General features: G+C 35.0%; 1 protein-coding gene across 3 annotated transcripts in view; it reads left to right on the top strand.

Annotated features, from left to right (window-relative positions):
* The window catches only part of TBC1D19 (TBC1 domain family member 19), a 45158-nt gene that overhangs the window by 22305 nt on the left and 4411 nt on the right, over positions 1-18442 (top strand). For all 3 annotated transcript variants that reach the window (XM_015285711.4, XM_040699293.2, XM_025150238.2), the window contains 7 exons: positions 1127-1239; positions 9521-9595; positions 10096-10158; positions 12881-12965; positions 15264-15308; positions 16603-16635; positions 18301-18410. In XM_015285711.4, the coding sequence (XP_015141197.1) occupies positions 1127-1239; positions 9521-9595; positions 10096-10158; positions 12881-12965; positions 15264-15308; positions 16603-16635; positions 18301-18410 (524 nt within the window). The remainder of the gene's footprint in view (positions 1-1126; positions 1240-9520; positions 9596-10095; positions 10159-12880; positions 12966-15263; positions 15309-16602; positions 16636-18300; positions 18411-18442) is intronic.

Here is an 18442-nt window from a genome sequence, read left to right as displayed (position 1 = left end):
CAGTTAAATTTAGAATAGCAAGTTGTTTCTGAGAGACTGCTGAAAAATTGGAGGGTACAGATTTGGAAGCATCTCACTACCAGAACAGTACTGATCTGTGGGCAGCTGTTTAAGTTTTTTGTTCTTCCTATCTATTGCAACTTAGTTCTTTAATCACACATTAGTAATCAAGCTGGAAAATCCAAAATCAATTCAAGTATCCTAAATGCCTCGATTAAATTGATATTTTCCATCTTGAAATTATTTACATTGTGGTTCACAGTACTTTCCAGAATATTCAAATACTTTGCAAAAGTCAATCAGCGCACAGAAGTATTTTCTCAAACCCATCTCTAGATAGTTAACATCAAAATACGGGTGATAAAAAAGCAGAGTAAGTGGCAATCTCATATTTGGTATAAGATACCATTCGTACAGAAGTATTTTGTGGCTATGTATGACTGCTTATTCCACTTGATATCAGTCTAGAAGCTGCAACTGAGCTTAAGTAAAGACATTTAAGTGCTATTCCTCTGCTAATGGCAGAATGTCAATTGTTTTCTTTCCCAAGGAGCTACTTCAAAACTGAATTGTGGAAACCAGACCTTTTAGATATTTTCTCTTTAGTTAATGTTTTCAACATAGTAAACTAGACTGTACCAGTTCCTGAATCTTTGTGTTACATGTTTATAGGGCTAAACTGCACTCAAACTATCAGATGATGCCAAGTACTAACCTTACTCTCTTGCATTCTTTGTTACCTGCATGTATGTGTTTTATCTGTCAAATAAATGTTTGAATTCTTTTTGTATAACAAACATCACCTAAAACAAATGTTTCCAAATGATTGCTTGCACAGAAAACTGTGATAAACTACATAAGCAGAAAAAAGGAGGGCATTACATTTCAGTGAAATACAATGTATCTTTATAATACAGTATTTTATTCCTTTTATATTTTTATTTTTGTATCCCAGAATAATGTCCATTTCATTTGCATAGAAATGTTACAGAACTCTGTTATTTTTTGTATAAATTCGATTTTCAGTACTTAGAAAATAGCAATTAAAAAATAAGGAACTTGATAGTCTGATAAACTTTGGAAATCTTAAATTACAGTTGTTTGCTGCTTGCTTCATTTTTTTCAGTTTTAGCAGAACAAGATAGTGCTGCAGCTCAACAATATGTTCGTCAGGGATGTCCAACAGCACTCCGAGCTGATCTATGGGCCCTCATTCTGAATATTTCTAATCAGCCAGAGGTAAGGGGCAAAGTGAGAGCAAAATGTGAAGACGTGTATGCAAACACATTTTTTTTGTGATCTTTTTCAAGAATAGAAATGTTCTACTGAGTTTTCACACTAACTGATACACATTCCTTTCAGAAACCTCAGTGCTGTGTGTCTTTTAGGCTCTTCTCTAAGTATATAAGCAAAATACTGTGGAACAGACTATTTATTTGATCTAGCTAACATCTGAGCTTTTCCTTAATGGTGCTGATTTTTTTCAAAGGGGACAAGAATAAAGTCTCATAAAGCTGAATCTCTCTGAAGTTTTATAAAAAGAAAATGCATATGCCTTTTTCCTGGCTGATAGAACCAGTCATAATCTGCATATAGATATCTTGTAAATTGCTTTGTATTTATGGACTGTTTTCATGCCTATTTGTGCAGCAGCATTTTTTCATAGTACTTTGTGTTTTACTGAAGTCCTCAAGACTGAAATCTGTTGCAGTATTAGAAGACAATCAGTATATCTAGTATATTCATACCATGGGAAGTTAAATCCTTATTTAAGTCATTGCAGAATTGTGAATATGTTGGTACAGTATTTTGATTTCAATTAAAATAACATGCAGAGATGTAAGTTTAGTCATAAATGTGGCAATTTTGCTGTATTTCATGTCCATTGAAAATGTAGTCACTTTCTTATAACTCTGAGGCTGGTAACTACAGAGTATAATGATAAGACCTTATCCTTAAAAATAAACCTGAATCCTGTTCACTGACAATCTACTTAGCAAGTATTTGTGCAAAAACAAGTCTTTATTAAGTTTATTTGGCCTGGAATTGGAATTACTTAGCTTATTCTTTTTTGAAAAACTAGCGTAGGCTTTTGTTTCTAGTAAGTAAAGATTAAATCTTCTGTAGAAGAGAGAGCTGTTGAAATAATAACAAAATATTGTAAATCTTAATCAAGATGCTTAACACAAGACTCAAGTTCTATTAAATTATTAGATCAACTTGAACTTTAGAAGTCTTTCTCTTTAGGAGAGCAGGAGTATTATCATGTGAAATTAATGTTGTTGGTTACACTGCATCTGTACATATTCTGCTAAGTCCTGTGTGCTCTCAGAGCATCTTTATCTTGATGTAGAAAGTGAAATAGTTGAATTAAAGAAAACAACCCAACAAGTATTCTGTTTTGATGACAGAAAGTCAAGAAAATAATAATAAAAATATAGAATATTTCACTTTATGTCCGTGTAAAGCATGAGCTAGTACAGAAATGGATTTATCAAAATCTAGTTCCTGAAATTGATGTGGACATTTCTCAACAGTCACTTTTCTTTTTTAAAGAGGAACAAGCTATATTTTCACATTCTCCTTCAGAAGATATTCTACAGGGCTCAGAGTCTTGAGAATGATCTTATTTGGCTGTATGTAGGGAATTATTGGTGAGACAATGCTTTATGGTGCAGCTGAGGTGATGTCAAGTGGCTGGAGAATGGTAACGATAACCTCAAGAAGAAGTGGTAAGTGAGGATGGATGAAATGATGTAGAACTGCAAGTTTGTCAACAGCTTCAAATTGCTGAACTTAGGAACTGGAAAAGAGAGAAAAAAAAAAATCCCCCACATCCTTCCACAGAGAACAGAAATGATTGTAAGTGTAGAAAGATACACTATATTGGAGAATATCTACTAAAACACTGAGTGTACGAATGCTTGTATAGTATGCTATGCTGAAATTTTTAAAAGTGGCAGAACCTTTTATCTCATTTTCCAAGGCTATTTCTGCATAATGTAGCATAGTGTTTGTTACCCTGGGCTATAAGTTATAATTGCTTCATGGATTTTGTGTGCTACAAATGAAATACATTAAAGGGATAGGCTTTCTGACAGAGACTTAATAGACTGCTTGTAGACAGGTGGGGTAGCACGTGATTTACTGTAGCTGTGTTACAAGCTGAATGCCCATAGTTCACTTTATGCTTTGTTAGTGTTTCACGGAAGTATTTATATAACTACTGCCAGAATATTAACAACCTGAGATCTTCTTGCATATACACCTTCATTTTTTTTGCAAAATATAGCAAAGCAGTTTTCAGACTAGTGGAGCTGTTTTTTAGTCTGCTGTTTTTTTTCTTAGGCTTTATTAGTTTGTCTAACACTTTTTTTCCCCTCTACCTCATATGTATTCTTTCTCTACTAGAATTGAATTGTGCAGTTCGATTGATTTCTTACTGTAATATTTTTGATCTGCAGTTTAGGATCTATTACATTATAGCTATGTGCATCTGTAAATCAAAAGAATCACAATTTCTTTCTTTTAATCTAGAAAGTTACAAGCATTTGGTATGATAGGCATTGTGTGTGCTAGCATCAAATATTGTTGTTTGATAAAAGTATTCAGTAAAGCTCAGCCTCTGTTTAAAGCTAGTACACAGCCAAGTAGGGGATAATACTGGCAATCTAGCTTCATAATTGGCACCTGTAAGCTCTATGTACAGTTATTTAGATGTTTTTAAACACACTGCCTAGCAGTGAATTGTTTATTAGTTTTCATTTGTAATGGTATATTTGAGAGAAACTGTTTAAAAGCATACTTTTTAAGATTGAAAAGTCAAATATTTAAAAGCCAAACAGTATCACAGTTAATAGTCTGTACAGACAGACCAATTGGCTGTGTGAGTGTGTGTATATATATGTATTATCATATGACCTTGAATCACACAGTCACAGATTTTCCTGTGGGACATCTGTCTCATTCATTGCACCAAATGGATGGCACACAGTTACTAAGAATCTGTTAAATGCTCTCTTTTTTTCCCCTTTCTTTTGTTACCCTGTTGTTCATCCACAGCATTCACATTCAAACAGCATGTAGAAAACATTTTTTTTAATTATTTCATACATTTTTTTCTTTCTTTATACACTTTTGAGTTAACAGGTTGAAAATCTTAATTCTGAGAAGTCCAGCACAAAGACATTACTAATGCTTTACTTTATGAAGCTTCTACTGAGTGTAACTTTCTAGGTTTAAAAACATGATGAACAGGTTAGGTGCAAAGTTTGTAATAGGGCATTATGTAACATCATGTAACATCAGTAGAGTTACTAAGGGAAGGATCAGTAGCTTTAGATTCCCACTCAGACCTCTCCTGTTCAAACAGCTGAGAACCTGGTAACGCTGTTGTCACTGTGACTAAGGACATATTTTACATTTCACAGGTGTCTACTGAAAAGGACAACAAGCTTTGGTCATAACCCAAACAGTTTTTTTACTCATTATGATGCCATAAGCAAAACTGCATTGAAACTGGTCTTGTAAACATGTGATATGAGCACTGTACAGCACCCTTTATGAATCCTTTTTGTTCTTGTACAGAAGCAGTTCTTCGTACATCCAGTAAGGTCATTCCTTGCATATCAAACACTAAGTCTGTTCTAAGTCTGAATAAAGCAGCACAGTAATTCAATTTAATGTCAAGTTATTTTGACTTCTGAGATGAAAGGACCAAATATTTGAATGATCACTTTTCAGTTGTGATTTTAAAAAATATTTTAATAATAGCAGGAAAATAAGCCAACATAAAATATAGTTTAGTAGTTTGCTAGTTACGAAAGGAAAGGGTTAGTGCAAAACACTACACTGGAGATAGCATTAACTGGTGCCTTGGAGCCACTGTGTGACCTCAACTGAGGGTATTTTTAGAATTCGTGTTTTTGCTTATGAATTGAAAACGTGTTCTCCATGTCGAGCAAAAGATGGCTCGTTGCCCTCACATCACTTCCTTCTCCCACTTCCAAATGGCTTTTTAGAATTGTCTGAAGCAGTTTTGGAGAATTTAAAACAAGGAAATTGTAACAGAAAACATTAGGTTTATTGGAATATCTTTCTCAATTTACAGTAGAGGGTGGTTGTTTCATCAAGTACTGTTCAGTCATGAGTTTCATTTTGCCACTGTAGCAGGAGTAGTTATGTTCTGGGTGCCACTGCTGGTAGGAAAGCCAAGTTGTTAATTTTCTCTTTGAAAGAAGAGATTGCCTTTGACTTTCTGCTTAATGAGACAGAATGTGTCTATTCTGAATATTTTCCATCCAAGTTCAGTAGCATTCTAAAACTTCTATGAGTTAGTTACCAGTCATTAGCAATAATGAAGGGCAGCTCCAAACTTTGTCATCAATTTGGACTGTATCCCACTGTAGGAAGTGTTAAGGAAAAATTCTCTGTTACAGAGCTTCATTCAGATTGTCCCTCTGGGACAAAATAGCTGCAAAAACACTTTCAAAGGATATTTATTCTCAAGCATAGAGTTTTGTGTCCTTCCAATTCTTTGCTTGTTTATCATCCTAGAATAGCCAGAAATAGAAAATATATATTTTCATGAATAAACAGGGGCAGTTCTCACCAGCACTTTTACAAAACATGTGCTTCAGCTAAAATCTGTTCATGAGCACATTCAGTAGCATCCTCTATATTACAGTTTTTCTTCTTTCAAAATGTAGTGAATAAATAGGCAGATAATGTGCATTTTGAGGCACTCTTTACTGATAATGCATGAACAATTGTCAGCTGTATTTGGGGCATTACGTTGTCTCTAAATATTCTGCAGTTCAAATGTTAATGTGATATAATTTATCTAGTTATTATTCAGTAAAATAAGTGGTGGCTATATCTTGTCTATGATTGTTGGTTGGATTTTATTTTATTTAAACTTCTAGTCATACCTTATAGAGTAGTATTTTAAGATACCTTAAATTATAAAATGGAAAGGTGAGAGATTTCCTTAAATTGCTACAAACAAAGCCTGAAGTGTATGTGTGTGTGCATATATAGATAGGTAGATAATTAGTTTTCAATTTAGAAATATTTTTCAATCTTTTCTAAAATAACTGAATGGTTTGATTCTTTTGATATACTTTCATATCTGAATGCCAGGTTTTGCTTTTATTCTTCTGATGTTATCTTGACATCCATCTGAGCTCTGCTTGTGATTGAAATTGCCTCTAACCTTCACTTGCAGAGTCAGTTCAGGTGGATTTAGCATTCAGTTTGTTTCTGATGTCTGTTCTTTCTGCTGTATTTATGTAAGATTTCCTGGGAAACTGACAGATCCATCTGATATCGCTAAATTAACTCTTCTCAATGCATTCAATGAAAAATTTGTTTTTAATGTCTTCCTTCAGTAGCAAAACAAGCACCAAGGAAAAAGGCTCAGCATTGTGCTATACAAACAACTTCTAAATGATGAAGTTGTTGATGTTCTCTGCTGCTGCTTCTGCTTTCTAAACAATACATTATTGTTTTGGCTTTCAGAGTTGTACCAGAATTTAGTTTGTTCAAGTAAAATGCAGAGATTTGGGACTGTATTTGACTTACATTAGGTAACTGGCATGGGATTTTATTGTATTTTTTAAAATGTTTTCTGTGAATTATGCCTGAGAACATTGTAAAGACTAAAAATAATGTAGACTATTTAATGCAACCTGATCTTTTTGGCTTTCAAGTCTGATTAAATGTAAGCAATTTAAATATACAGCATTAGTTACATATAAATAGCAATTTAAAAGCTCGAATTGGCGTATGAGCATTAATTCATGAAGCTTCACAGGTCTACTATTAACTTTTAAACTACTATTAACTATTAAACACTATTATCTCTGCCTTTGAACAGCCAAGGCAAAGAGGTTAATAGATAAATCTGAAAAACAATGGGTGAAACATTTTTTATTTGGGAATTTTTAAGTAAAAATACCACTCATTTGCTGTTGAACTTTGAGGGCAGTAACTTCAGGTACTTCTCCTGTCAACTTTACAGTTCTCTGAAGATGTAATCCATCTGATCTAAATGCACAATTCTAGGGTGTCTTCATAATCCGTAAGATTAGATGCTACTGAAGCATGATTTGTATTCTCTTAAGCTAGTTAAATTGCAAGTGATAGTGACTATAAAGGGAACACAGAAGAGTGGCTAAAGACATGATATTTGTACCATATGTATTAAATATTCACGGAGTCCTGATTCTGAGCTTGACCAAAACTTCCCCAGCAAGAAAGGGGAGTTCTGTTCATCAGAGTTCTCCGAGCTATGGTTTCCTGTTGGACAGAAGCCTTTCAATTCTTGAAGAGGCTCAAGATACACTTTTTTGGGGGGTTCCCTGTGGATTGTCACCATATGAACTAACACTGTTCTTGTCAGAGAGGCTTCCTATTTCTCAGTATTCTGAGCTGCCTAACTCTTGCAATGTGTAAGCAGACTATGTGCCTTAAAACGAGCAACTTATGCTTTATTGACTCTTACTGTAAACAGCTGGCCCATAGTTACATGGGAGCCTAATGCCAATCAAGAACAAATTTATTGCAGCTTCTTGTGTTGTACTGTCTAGTACAGCTCTCTTTTAAAGAACATGTAGCTCAGAGAAGTTATTTGTGGTGAAAATTATAGATGAAGAACTGCTGATCCTAGTTCAGTGTCTATCTCGATCGTGAGTTTTTTGAATGATTATTTGTAAATAAGTTAAACTTCTTGTGTCGCATTTTTGGTTTGTGGAGAAGGAGATCATAATGCATCTGTTTGACTGCAGACTCTATGCTACACAAACTGTCTTGCTGTTTCTTGCCTATATAGAGCAACAGAAGACTTAATTCTAATGTTGGAATGTTCTAATTGGACTTCATTCCAGTGTTGGAAGTGATCTTCTGGAGCTTCAGAGCTCATCACCTTGCTGCCTTGAGGATCTGTGTTTTGGAATCTTGTTGGATGATTAGATTTTAAAGAGAAGTTGACACTCAGAGCAAAGCACTTTCATCTTCTTCTGTCATAGTATATTCTTGAAGTTAAAACTCTTCTTCTAATTTTGTTATGCATATTTGAGAAATTGGCTAGGTGTTTCTTAACGGATTTGAATGCCGCCTTGGTTGTATACTTTGTGAAATATCAAGCACATTAGTGCTTCTGGAATACCTTTAAGGCATCTTACTTGCATGCACAGCAGAAACAGTTAATTCCACAATATGCTGAGTGGATTTTTGGTTTTTTTTGTTGTTGTGTTTGTTTTTTGCTGGCTTCATCTGTCATAATATGTGCAGGTCTTTGAGATAGGAGGAAAAGAAAGAAAAACAGAAAAACTTCATATATTTTTATATATATATATATACTTTTTCAACAGTGCTGCACTTATATAGACTAGCATATTGATGCTTTAAAATTCTAACCTGAATATTAGAGTAGTTATCTGTAGCATTTAAAGACTGTGCTGCATTCAGACTGCTACTGGTTTATATTTAGTAAATATTTGTGTCACCCTTTGTAAATAATTAGTGTACTATTTATACTTCTTTTATTTTTTTCATCTCCTCATTCCCTGTGGTAGTTACCCGTACTTAAGGAATAATGCATTTATCCTCATTTCAAATTAAGTTTAGTAATGTATTAAGTTTAATAACTTTCTAAGTGTATGCGATTCACCACTTCCCAGTTTTTGATCAGTGCAAAGAACAGTTGCAGTGTTCCTTGGCCTTCTCTGTATTTTCTTGTATTCTCTCCTTCTATAATGCTGTCTGCAAATTTCATCTTGCTTCTTTTTCTTTAAATCCTTACTCCAGTCTTGCATCTTTTGCAAAGGAATCAGCAATGTTATGTAAATCTAGTAATATCCAAACATCTGTGTGGTGTCAGGAGAAACACACTGAAATTAAAACAACACTGTGAAATGTTTGTTCTTTTAATTTCTTGTTGTTTCCCCTTTGTTCATCTTCTGTATGCTTTCAGGAAGTAACTGAAGTTTTAAAAACAGGCCTGAGTTATTTGTATTCTTCACAAGATTTTTGATATATTTAATCATTATTTAATCTTTCAACATTTAAAAAATGTAGAGATTCATATTAGATTAATATAAAATATTTGCTGCAGCTCAGTAATGGTAGAAGATATGACAGAACTCACTGATAGAGAGATGCATGAAAATATCGCAGTGATTTTAGCATAGAGACTGTTTTGACTGTTTAGTGACCCAAAAGTTGGAAGATGAGAATCATTGGTTTGAATTAGTTCCTTCGTTCTCATTCTGTTAATTATGTACCACATGAATAAACATAAAGGGGGGGTTCACTTTATGAAGTCTCAAATCTATGCCTCATTTCTGAAGCAGAATAGCAGTGATAACATGCTTCCTAAATTATGTAGTGAGACTTCGAGTTTAATACATGCTTTAAAATTTTCTTTTTATTATTATTATTATTAAAATTCATCTTTCTTAGTTTAAACATAAATTACAGTTTTGTCTCTGACTGATGATGATAATATTTTCAATTTTAGGATATTTTGTATTACGAGCAGCTTAAGTCAAATGTGATCCAGCATGACCTTTTAGTGGACAGCCTGATTTACAAAGTAAGTAATCCATTAAGCAGGGCCCAAGTGATTTATGTCGTCATCACAGCAGTATCTTGTGTGTGGGTATTTTGTTTGTTTGTTTGTTTTCTTTCTTTTTTTTAACAGAGAAAATGTTACATGGTTTTACTTTAAGAAGTGTCAGAATAATTAAAGTGAATTTATTGTTGTAAACTCTCTCCTTGTTCCTGCAGTGACTCTTGTGTAAGACATTTGTTTAAACTGTTGAAGAAACAGTCACAGAGAAAATGGTAACTTCATTTTGAGGAATAAATGATTTCTGAAGTAAGATAGCACCGAGGCCCAAATGATTCCATTTCAAGTTTCAGTTCTAAATACTTTAATAATGCACTTGATATTATGATTTTGCATCTTACAACATGGTTTATATGCTTAACCATAAGCTTTTTCATTATTAAATGGTGAAGCAGTGTCTTCTACCACTGTGTTAAGTTTAGTTCAGTCTTTCAGCTTCAAACTGCTACATTTTTTTATTTCAGGATGTAAAGCTAACAGCAAGCAATGATGACTACTATTTTGTATTTGAGGATTATTTGTATCAGGTAGGTAACTTAATTTTTTATCAGAGAAGCTAGGAAGTGTACTGCTGTGGTTGTATACATTGGGACCTTCAACAGATTTGTGTTTGCTGCCTTACGTATATTGCCCCTTCAGAGTATCTATACTGTAAATGAACCTTGTACGTTTGGACAGATTAAGCATGACCTGCTTCTAAAAAGTCCTGAAGGACCCTCAGTCACCCTTCCAATACCAAAAATATGAAGTCAGCTATATTCTTCCTCTTTCTAGCATTGTAATAGTAAAAATGATTAACAGGAGCTGTGGCATGCAGAGATATCCAGAGTTGAGAATTATATTCAGATTTCCAGTTTAAAAACAAAAATATTGCTTTCCAGCTCTTGCAGTGACATACTGCAATAAGCACAAAAGATATTTTATTGACATATTTTAAACTGAACACATTGGTTCAGCGTAAGGTAATGATATGTATGGTTACTTCTAAGCTTCCTCCCATACCGAAGCTGCTACTTGCAAGAGGGAATACAGCTAATTTATATAGAATTATCTTCGTTGCTGCCTGTCAGATACCCTTGAACGGAAGGAGATTACATTTATGAATTTCCTAATGTGTAATTGATTGCAGTGTCAACATAAATGTCATGCAGCAAACTTCACATTCCCATGGTTTTTTCAGTTTCATTTGTCACATTTGTTAGGTTAGACTTGCTTAATTTTTTTGTTTTAGATCTATGTAAAACAGTTCTTCTTTGATGGTAGTATGTAAAACAGCCATTAATATGGGGAACTAGCAAAAGCAAAAACTATCCTTAATGTTGTTTAGTCCGTATGAGTAAAAAAATGGGCTACTATTTAAATATGCTATGTATCATGTCTATGTATGATATTTTTAACATAGTAATTGTTTAAACAATAGCATTAAAACTTACAACCTCAAAACCTCCGCAGTGACAACTCAGCATTGGTCTTATCATATCCAGTAGTTTATCAGACATTTCTGTACTTCACAGGGGGTTGTGTCATTATTTCTTACAGCAGCATCATTTCTGTGAATGAGAAAAGTAACGTGGAAATGGACAAATTTGTACATCTGTGATTTTGTGTCAGATATTCTATTTTAATACTCAAATCTTACATCCCGCATAATGAATGTGTGCAAAGAGCCTCACCCAGCAGTTTTCAGTGTAGTCAGAACTCGTGTTTGGGTTGGAGTCTACCTCTTGTGAAGTTGCATGGTCTAAATTTAAAGCCTTCCAGATTGTGGCGCTGGGCACTGTGTCCCCCTCTGTGGGTGAGGGAGGCCTCAAATAAGGTTACATTCTTTCCCCTATGAGAGGACACAATTTATGTCCCTTCTAGATTAGTTCCTCTTTCTCTCACCTCAGTTAACATATACAGAGAATTACATTTGCCTGTGTATTGTTATTGTCAGTTGTATTTTGGCAGCCGTGAAAATGACTGTGTATTGCACAAAAAATAATATTTAGCTTAAACTGTTCAAGATAAAGAAAGTATTTATTTTTTAAAAGATGTTTGTATCTGAGAGGTAAATTTGAGATTCATAAAAGGGAAATTTCTCAAATATGACTTGCTTTCAAAAAAAACAGAGTGGTCATCACATGTCACAGTTTTGCGTGTTTCCTTTCGATAAACGCTGATCTCTGGAAAATGTTTGCAATAATCTGCTGAAGGAAGACCCCATTTGTTTTACTCGTAAGCAATTACGTAGTAAAACACCATATAAACCATCTCCACATCTTACACCTTGGCAACAGTTTAAAGAATAACTGTTGAAAGCTGCAAGAACAGCGAGTTTAGTTGTTTGAAAGTCAGCAAATTGTAGGTTGTTTTACTTCTGCCCTCTCGTGTCCGTTCTGGATAGCACTATCTGTCATTGCATGAAAACAGGAACATTTTAAAGTAAAATAATTACTGTATTTTTTCAACTGTATAGGATGAGATTCTTTATTGTTGATTTTTTTTTTTTTCTGGGGATGCTTTTAATAATTGATTTTTTACACAATTGCTATGAACGGTAAATTGTTTCTTTATGTAAGCAATGAAAAATACAGATGTATTTTGTAAAATACAACATGCATTTCAGAACTTAAGGATATGAGGTGAACATTCTCACTTGTTCTTTTGGAAAGTATTGAACAGTGCAAGCGTTCTGCAAAGCTCATGGGAATGAGTGAGAATATGAGGATCAGTCCTCTGGAAATGCATGTGTATTAAAATGCAAATTCTTCATTTGCATATGCTCTTATTTGGACTTCCCTAAGTCATAGTAACCAAATGGGAAAATGACCTATTAGACATCAAAGCAGCAGTGCACTGCCACTTTAACTACTGAGATTAATGGGAAGGGGGAGCTAAGCAAAACCTGAAGAGTACTTTTGAAACATTCCAGAATGTTCCAACATGCTGATTATTCAGGTGTACATCAATATGACATGACAGAAGGGAGTAAACTGGTGCTGAGAGGCAAAAAGAGGAAGATTGTAGGATGTGGATATTTTGCTGACAACAAATGAATGTGAAGATGATATAGCAAGCTCAAAGTGAGCCTGGGAATTTTAACATGACACTAAATGGAGCTGGTCGATAGCTTTCAACCATATTAGTGTTCTTCAGAAGCATCTTACAAGTGCTAATTAAAGTGGTGCTTGAATCTCTATTTGGCATTTCTTTGTTCAATTTGATTGATTGTCAGCTGATTTTTTTTTTTTATGCTGTCTTCTACAGGTATTACTCTGTTTTTCCCGAGATACTTCAGTATTGGAGCACTTTGCTTACAGCAGTGCTACTCCACCTAAGTCGTACATACGAGGTAATAGGAGCTGTTTTAAAAAAGAATACAGTATGTGTATTTCTTTTGTGTTCATTACACCTGGTGGACTACATTTAAGAGAATATTAACAAAGAACATCACGCATGCAGATGACATCTTCAGAGGTTCTATTTTTGTAATTTAGAAACTGATTGCATAAAGGCCAGATTGCAATGATGTTATTTTATGGTAGTATTCTGTGTGTAATTATTCAGTGTTTTTCCAAAATGAAATAAAACCCATCTACGACAGTATAGTAGAATCATGACATCTGTCTTCAGCTGGGATAGAAATTTAAATACACATCATTGGCCTCTGCGACTTCAGCAGATTTACTAATTGGAAGTGGGGGTAGAGTGTTATCTTCCCAAAGCAGTGAGTTTTGAAGGTATTTGTAGACAGGAACAGAACATGTTGCTGAAGAATATTAGGGTCTGTTACACGAACTGGAAAAGTACAGCTCTACCCAGCAGGCTTACGCTGATTTTTTTGCTTGCACTGTGTCTTCCAGAGTCTTACCCTACCTTTGGCTTTATTTTTCTCTGTGGGGCTGATTTTTTTTTTTTTTTTGTATCTTAGTTGTCTTGAATTTATCACTTTAGTCCACTTGCCCTCTCAGCCAGCTTCTGCCATGCTTCTGAGCTCTGCTGCCTTGCTTCTTAGATCTTCACCTCCTTTGGCTTTACCCAGAGGTTCACAATTTTGTCTTCTTCCTCGAATCCTTCAACCATCCAATCCTTTTTTTTTTTTTTTTAATTTAAATATATATATTTCATTTAGATTTACCTTCTTCGTTACCATTTTCTTCCTTGGTCCCTAGTTCTGGTATATGTAGCCTAATGGATACCAAGTACTTTTTTTTTTTGCATAAACTCTGCTCACTTTGTTTTCCATGTGCTGCTACCTGTGTCACTAGAGCCAATGATTATTTTGTGGTTATTTTTTTCTTCCTTTCTTATTGCTTAGTAGGTCCTTTCTCTCTCTCTTTGAATGAATTAAGCAGTTTACTTTACCTACTGCCAGAAACTAGGAAGGGGCTCACCAGAGAGCAGAACAGTGGTGGGGTTTGGGTCTCATTTCAGGCATACAGCCATGGCAGCCCAGAAACACTACTATTCTATTTATTCCAAAACAAATCTGGAGAATGAAGTTGCTGAAATCTAAGTCTCTGCTGAGCATGTGCAACATATATCTGCAACGCTTGTAGGTCCTATTTTTGGCTAATTTTCCAAGAGAAATGCTTCATGCTAAAAATAATCACCTTCCAGGTTACAACTCCCAGCTACAGGGCAAGCAAACAATTGAAAGGAAAAGTAAAATTACTTTGTAGTTTAATGGAACAATTGATTTCTGTAATTGGAAAATACTGGATTTTGTTTTCATGGGTAGGGGGAAGGAACTTCACAGATTAATTTTGAATTTAATTCTGTCAATCCGTACTATGGGAAAATATTTAAGCCAAATTAATTTGAACCTGGCAAAAGTTCCTGTGCCATTCTTCTGTGTAGAAAACAAAATGCACAGAGATCTGCAGGACCTGTGAATATCCTATAAATTTTCACATGAATTATTATAGTTTAATATCTCGTTTTAAAACAGAGAAATAATGAAAAGTTCTTAAGTAATTCTAAAATGCTTAAAACCCTTTTTCATAGTGCTAAGTAAATTGTGAGCATTTTTATAGCAGATTTAAAATGAGAAAGTCGTGCAGTTACAATACTGTTGACTAATGTGAGATGTTCATTTTGCAGGGAAGAGAAAACTAGTAGGTTTAATCTGTACAGTCAACGTTTGTCTTGACTTAGTTAGTCTTTTGTGTCCAATAGATCACTTTTCTTTGTTTTGATTTGTCACAGCTGTACCATGCATCTTCCTCTCTGTTGCAGACTTAATGAAGTGTTGAATATTTTTTATCTGGTGTTCTTCTACCTTTTTAAATGACTTTTCTGCCCCTAAGTCAGCTTACCACAGCATGACAGACTTATCCCTCTAACTTCACTGTCTTCAAGAACTGCAGCAAACACCTTTAGATCCCCTTAATATTACACCCCAATCAAAATTCTTGTTCTTTTTTTTCCCTAATTTATCCTCCTGCCTTGTTGGTGCTGCATTTTTGTTTTACTTTTGAGAGTGTATCTGTCCTATTGCATTACTTACATGCTTTTGCACGATATCAAATGATCAATAACACTTGTAGTTACAGTTTTTGTAATTGTCACTTAAGTCTATTTTTTAAGTTATATCTTTACACCTCTTAACAGTTTTATTGCATTTTAATTGTTGTTTGATGAATCACAGGAAAACTGGGAATAGAAGAATATGCTGTTTTCTATCCACCAAACGGTAAGAATGATGCTATTGCCTCCTCTAGTGGTAGCTTGGAAAGGTACAGGAGATGTTTTTCCTCAAATACGTTAACCTCTTTTTCTATTTCAAAGTGTGTTTTACTGTTATTCTGATAAATACATTAATTTAAAGGATTAAGTTGGACTGAAGCTAATGGAGAAGCACATTCAGCCTATTGTTAATAGTGACACGGAGTTTGTCTATATGTGTAGGAAAGAGAGAAAGCAACTCCTGGTGCAGCAGCTTGTACTCCAGTGACAGAGGATCTTCCACTTAGAGGATCTGAAAGATATATCCTGACCCCTAGCTTTTCAATGCTCTGCACACCACATTTGAAAGTCTCTTTTCCTTTCAGAATTAGTGTTCATTTTAGAAATTCAGATCTAACATATCTATACAATTTTAAATCAATATCATTGCTGTTGTTACATCAGTTGTTAATTTTCTTTTTCAGCTCTTATTCTGATCATTTCAGTCCTGGTCTGTTGAAACCTTACCCTGTTTTTGTGCCACATTTAAAATTGAAGCTCATTGCTATTGCTTTTAAGGCCTGACATTACCAGTCTTAAATCCTTATCTCTGACCTTACCTTCTGTGCCTTCTCTGCCCTGGTGATGTCAGTGATAGCACATTTGTTTCCTCCCCTTTCTTCCATTTTTGCCTCCACATTTCTTTGCAGCTTTATAGCCATGAAGGTCCTTATGACCTCTTGTCAAAGCAGTTCCCTCTCATTGGTCCTATGGAAAATTAATGAATGGAAGCTGAGATCAGTTGCAAAGGAGGAGAGAACTGTCATACATCTGCTAAGTCCTCTAAATGTTTTGTCTGAGTACTACATGAGTTACTGGAGTTACTGGCCTTTTTTTTTTTTTTCCAGCTCCCTCCTTGTTGGTGCATGACATTTACTGGTTGTCATTTAACTGAAATTAGGTTCTGATTTCATCAAACCTTATGCTTAGTAACTTCATGGAAACAGAGCTTTACGTGGCTTTCTAGGAACTATAGCATGTGTTACGGCACACCATTGGTGGTAGTGAAGTAAATTATCTAATTTATCTCATATCTAAGTATTATTATCTAATACTTTGATACAAGCTAGAGATCTAAGACTATAACAAATATATATAGTCTGGGTGCTATAACAAAGAGATATTTTATCCCTGCAGTAGGCAGAATACAATTTAGGAACTTCGGGGGGAAAATACATTTCTAGCATGGATAAAAATACATTTCTAGTAAGAATAAAAATCAATTTAGAAGAAGAACAATAAAAGAAATATTTGTTTTTTAGGTGTAATCCCATTTCATGGCTTTTCTATGTATGGTAAGTGTGACTCATACAAACTCTAGCAGTCTGGGATTTCTTTTTATTGTATCGTAGTTTAAGGCTGTATGTATTTTTCTGTAAGTATATTGCTCTCTATATTCTATTTCTGTGTATATAAAAGCTGTTGTATGTGATTCTTAAAATTCCAAGCTGCTTCTGTTTCCTCACATTACAACCTTATACCATACACTGTTTGAGAGCTAATCACCGAGCTGTTGGCCTCCGCATCAAAAGTGGCATCTTAATATATATAAATAGAGGGGAAAAAAGTTCATTTGCAGAGTTCTCTTTTCTCATGCTTTCATGTCTTCTGGGTAGACCAATTTATCTGTCAGTCTTCCATATGAATTATGTGAAAGGCCTGCTGCTGTATCTGTCTTTGAATAGGAGTTAGAGGACTGTTAAGTGATAGGTTGGTTGCTACTGCCCTGCACAGAGGAAAGCTTGAGTATCAACAAGATTTCTAGGAAGAGAGCAGAAAAATCCCCCAGTTCTCAGATGTAACAAGGCATCAAGGCATGTTACGTAGCAGATGTACTGCAGAGAGACGCTCAAACACCATGAGAGTATGTGTTACAGGTTTCCAGAGCTGGTGGTGGTGGTGATGGTGAAGGTGGGGGATGATATAACAATGGTATTTGGGCAAGCAGAGTTCAAGACTATCCAGGCTATCCTTAAGATGCCGTGTTTAGCTACTAATAAAGCTTAATGATCGCACTCCTTTAATTGTCAGAGATAAAAGGCAATTGAAGTATGAAATAGAAATTTGGACCTGAATGGGGAATCTAAGTCTACTGAAATAAGAAGCAGCTTGATTATACACTCCTCCTTAAGTGCTCACTAGGAGGCTTTCAATTTCTTCCATGAGAAACTGCTTTTCAAAATGTTTGGATTTGACTCTGCCCTTTAGAACAGCGCTATCAAACTGGGTGGGAGCCTCTTCCCTCCCTCCTTTCCCCTTTTACTTGGAAAGGGCACAAAATAGACTGTGAGAACAAGGGAGACTGAAAAGGCAGGCAGCAGAAACACTGTAGTATGAATCCAAGCTGCGTGTGCAGCAGCTGGGACCAAGCAGCTGCTCTAGGAGGAAGCACCTGGGGCCTGATGTAAATGTCGTATACTTCTGCATGTTTGCACACATACTCTCGTACAGTGCCACCTGTCAGGCACTGTTCTCATATCCTCCTGGCCTTTATGTACAAAAGCACTTTGCCAACTCTTTCACCTCAGTCTTCAATCCTTACACATACACACTAGTAAAACCCTCTGCTTTTCTCAACCCAATGTAAATACATATTTCTGTGAACATCTCACTTTGCCTTTGTGCCCCCACCTCTCCTACATAAGCACCATTATTTTCTAGTAAGCCATCTTCTCTGATTTATATATGTAGAAGAATGAATTCACACATGTAGGTTCTAAGTAGTTTGGATTCTTAAAATATTCAGAACTGTATGCTAGAATGTATTGTATTCCTTTGCTTAACTTTGTACTTCAAATGGTAGATTATTATAACAATCTTTGAATAGTTTCTATAGAACAAGTTTTGTAAATTGTGCCGATATATATTACACGGTTTTCACCATACTTCATGCCTCTAACCATTGAATTCTTTTAGCAGTTTACAATGTTGTGTCAATTATACTTCTTTTATCCTTTCAGTTGCTCCACTTTGTTTTCTGTACCATGAACCTTCCAAATTGTATCAGATATTCCGTGAGATGTATGTGCGTTTTTTCTTCAGACTCCATTCCATCTCTTCTCATCCCTCTGTAAGTTCATTAGGAATTAAAATCCAATCACT

This window comes from Gallus gallus, chromosome 4 (genome assembly GCF_016699485.2).
Source record: "Gallus gallus isolate bGalGal1 chromosome 4, bGalGal1.mat.broiler.GRCg7b, whole genome shotgun sequence".
Taxonomy (NCBI): domain Eukaryota; kingdom Metazoa; phylum Chordata; class Aves; order Galliformes; family Phasianidae; genus Gallus; species Gallus gallus.
Note: the sequence above shows the minus strand (reverse complement) of the source record. Positions and strands in the feature narration are given on the sequence as shown.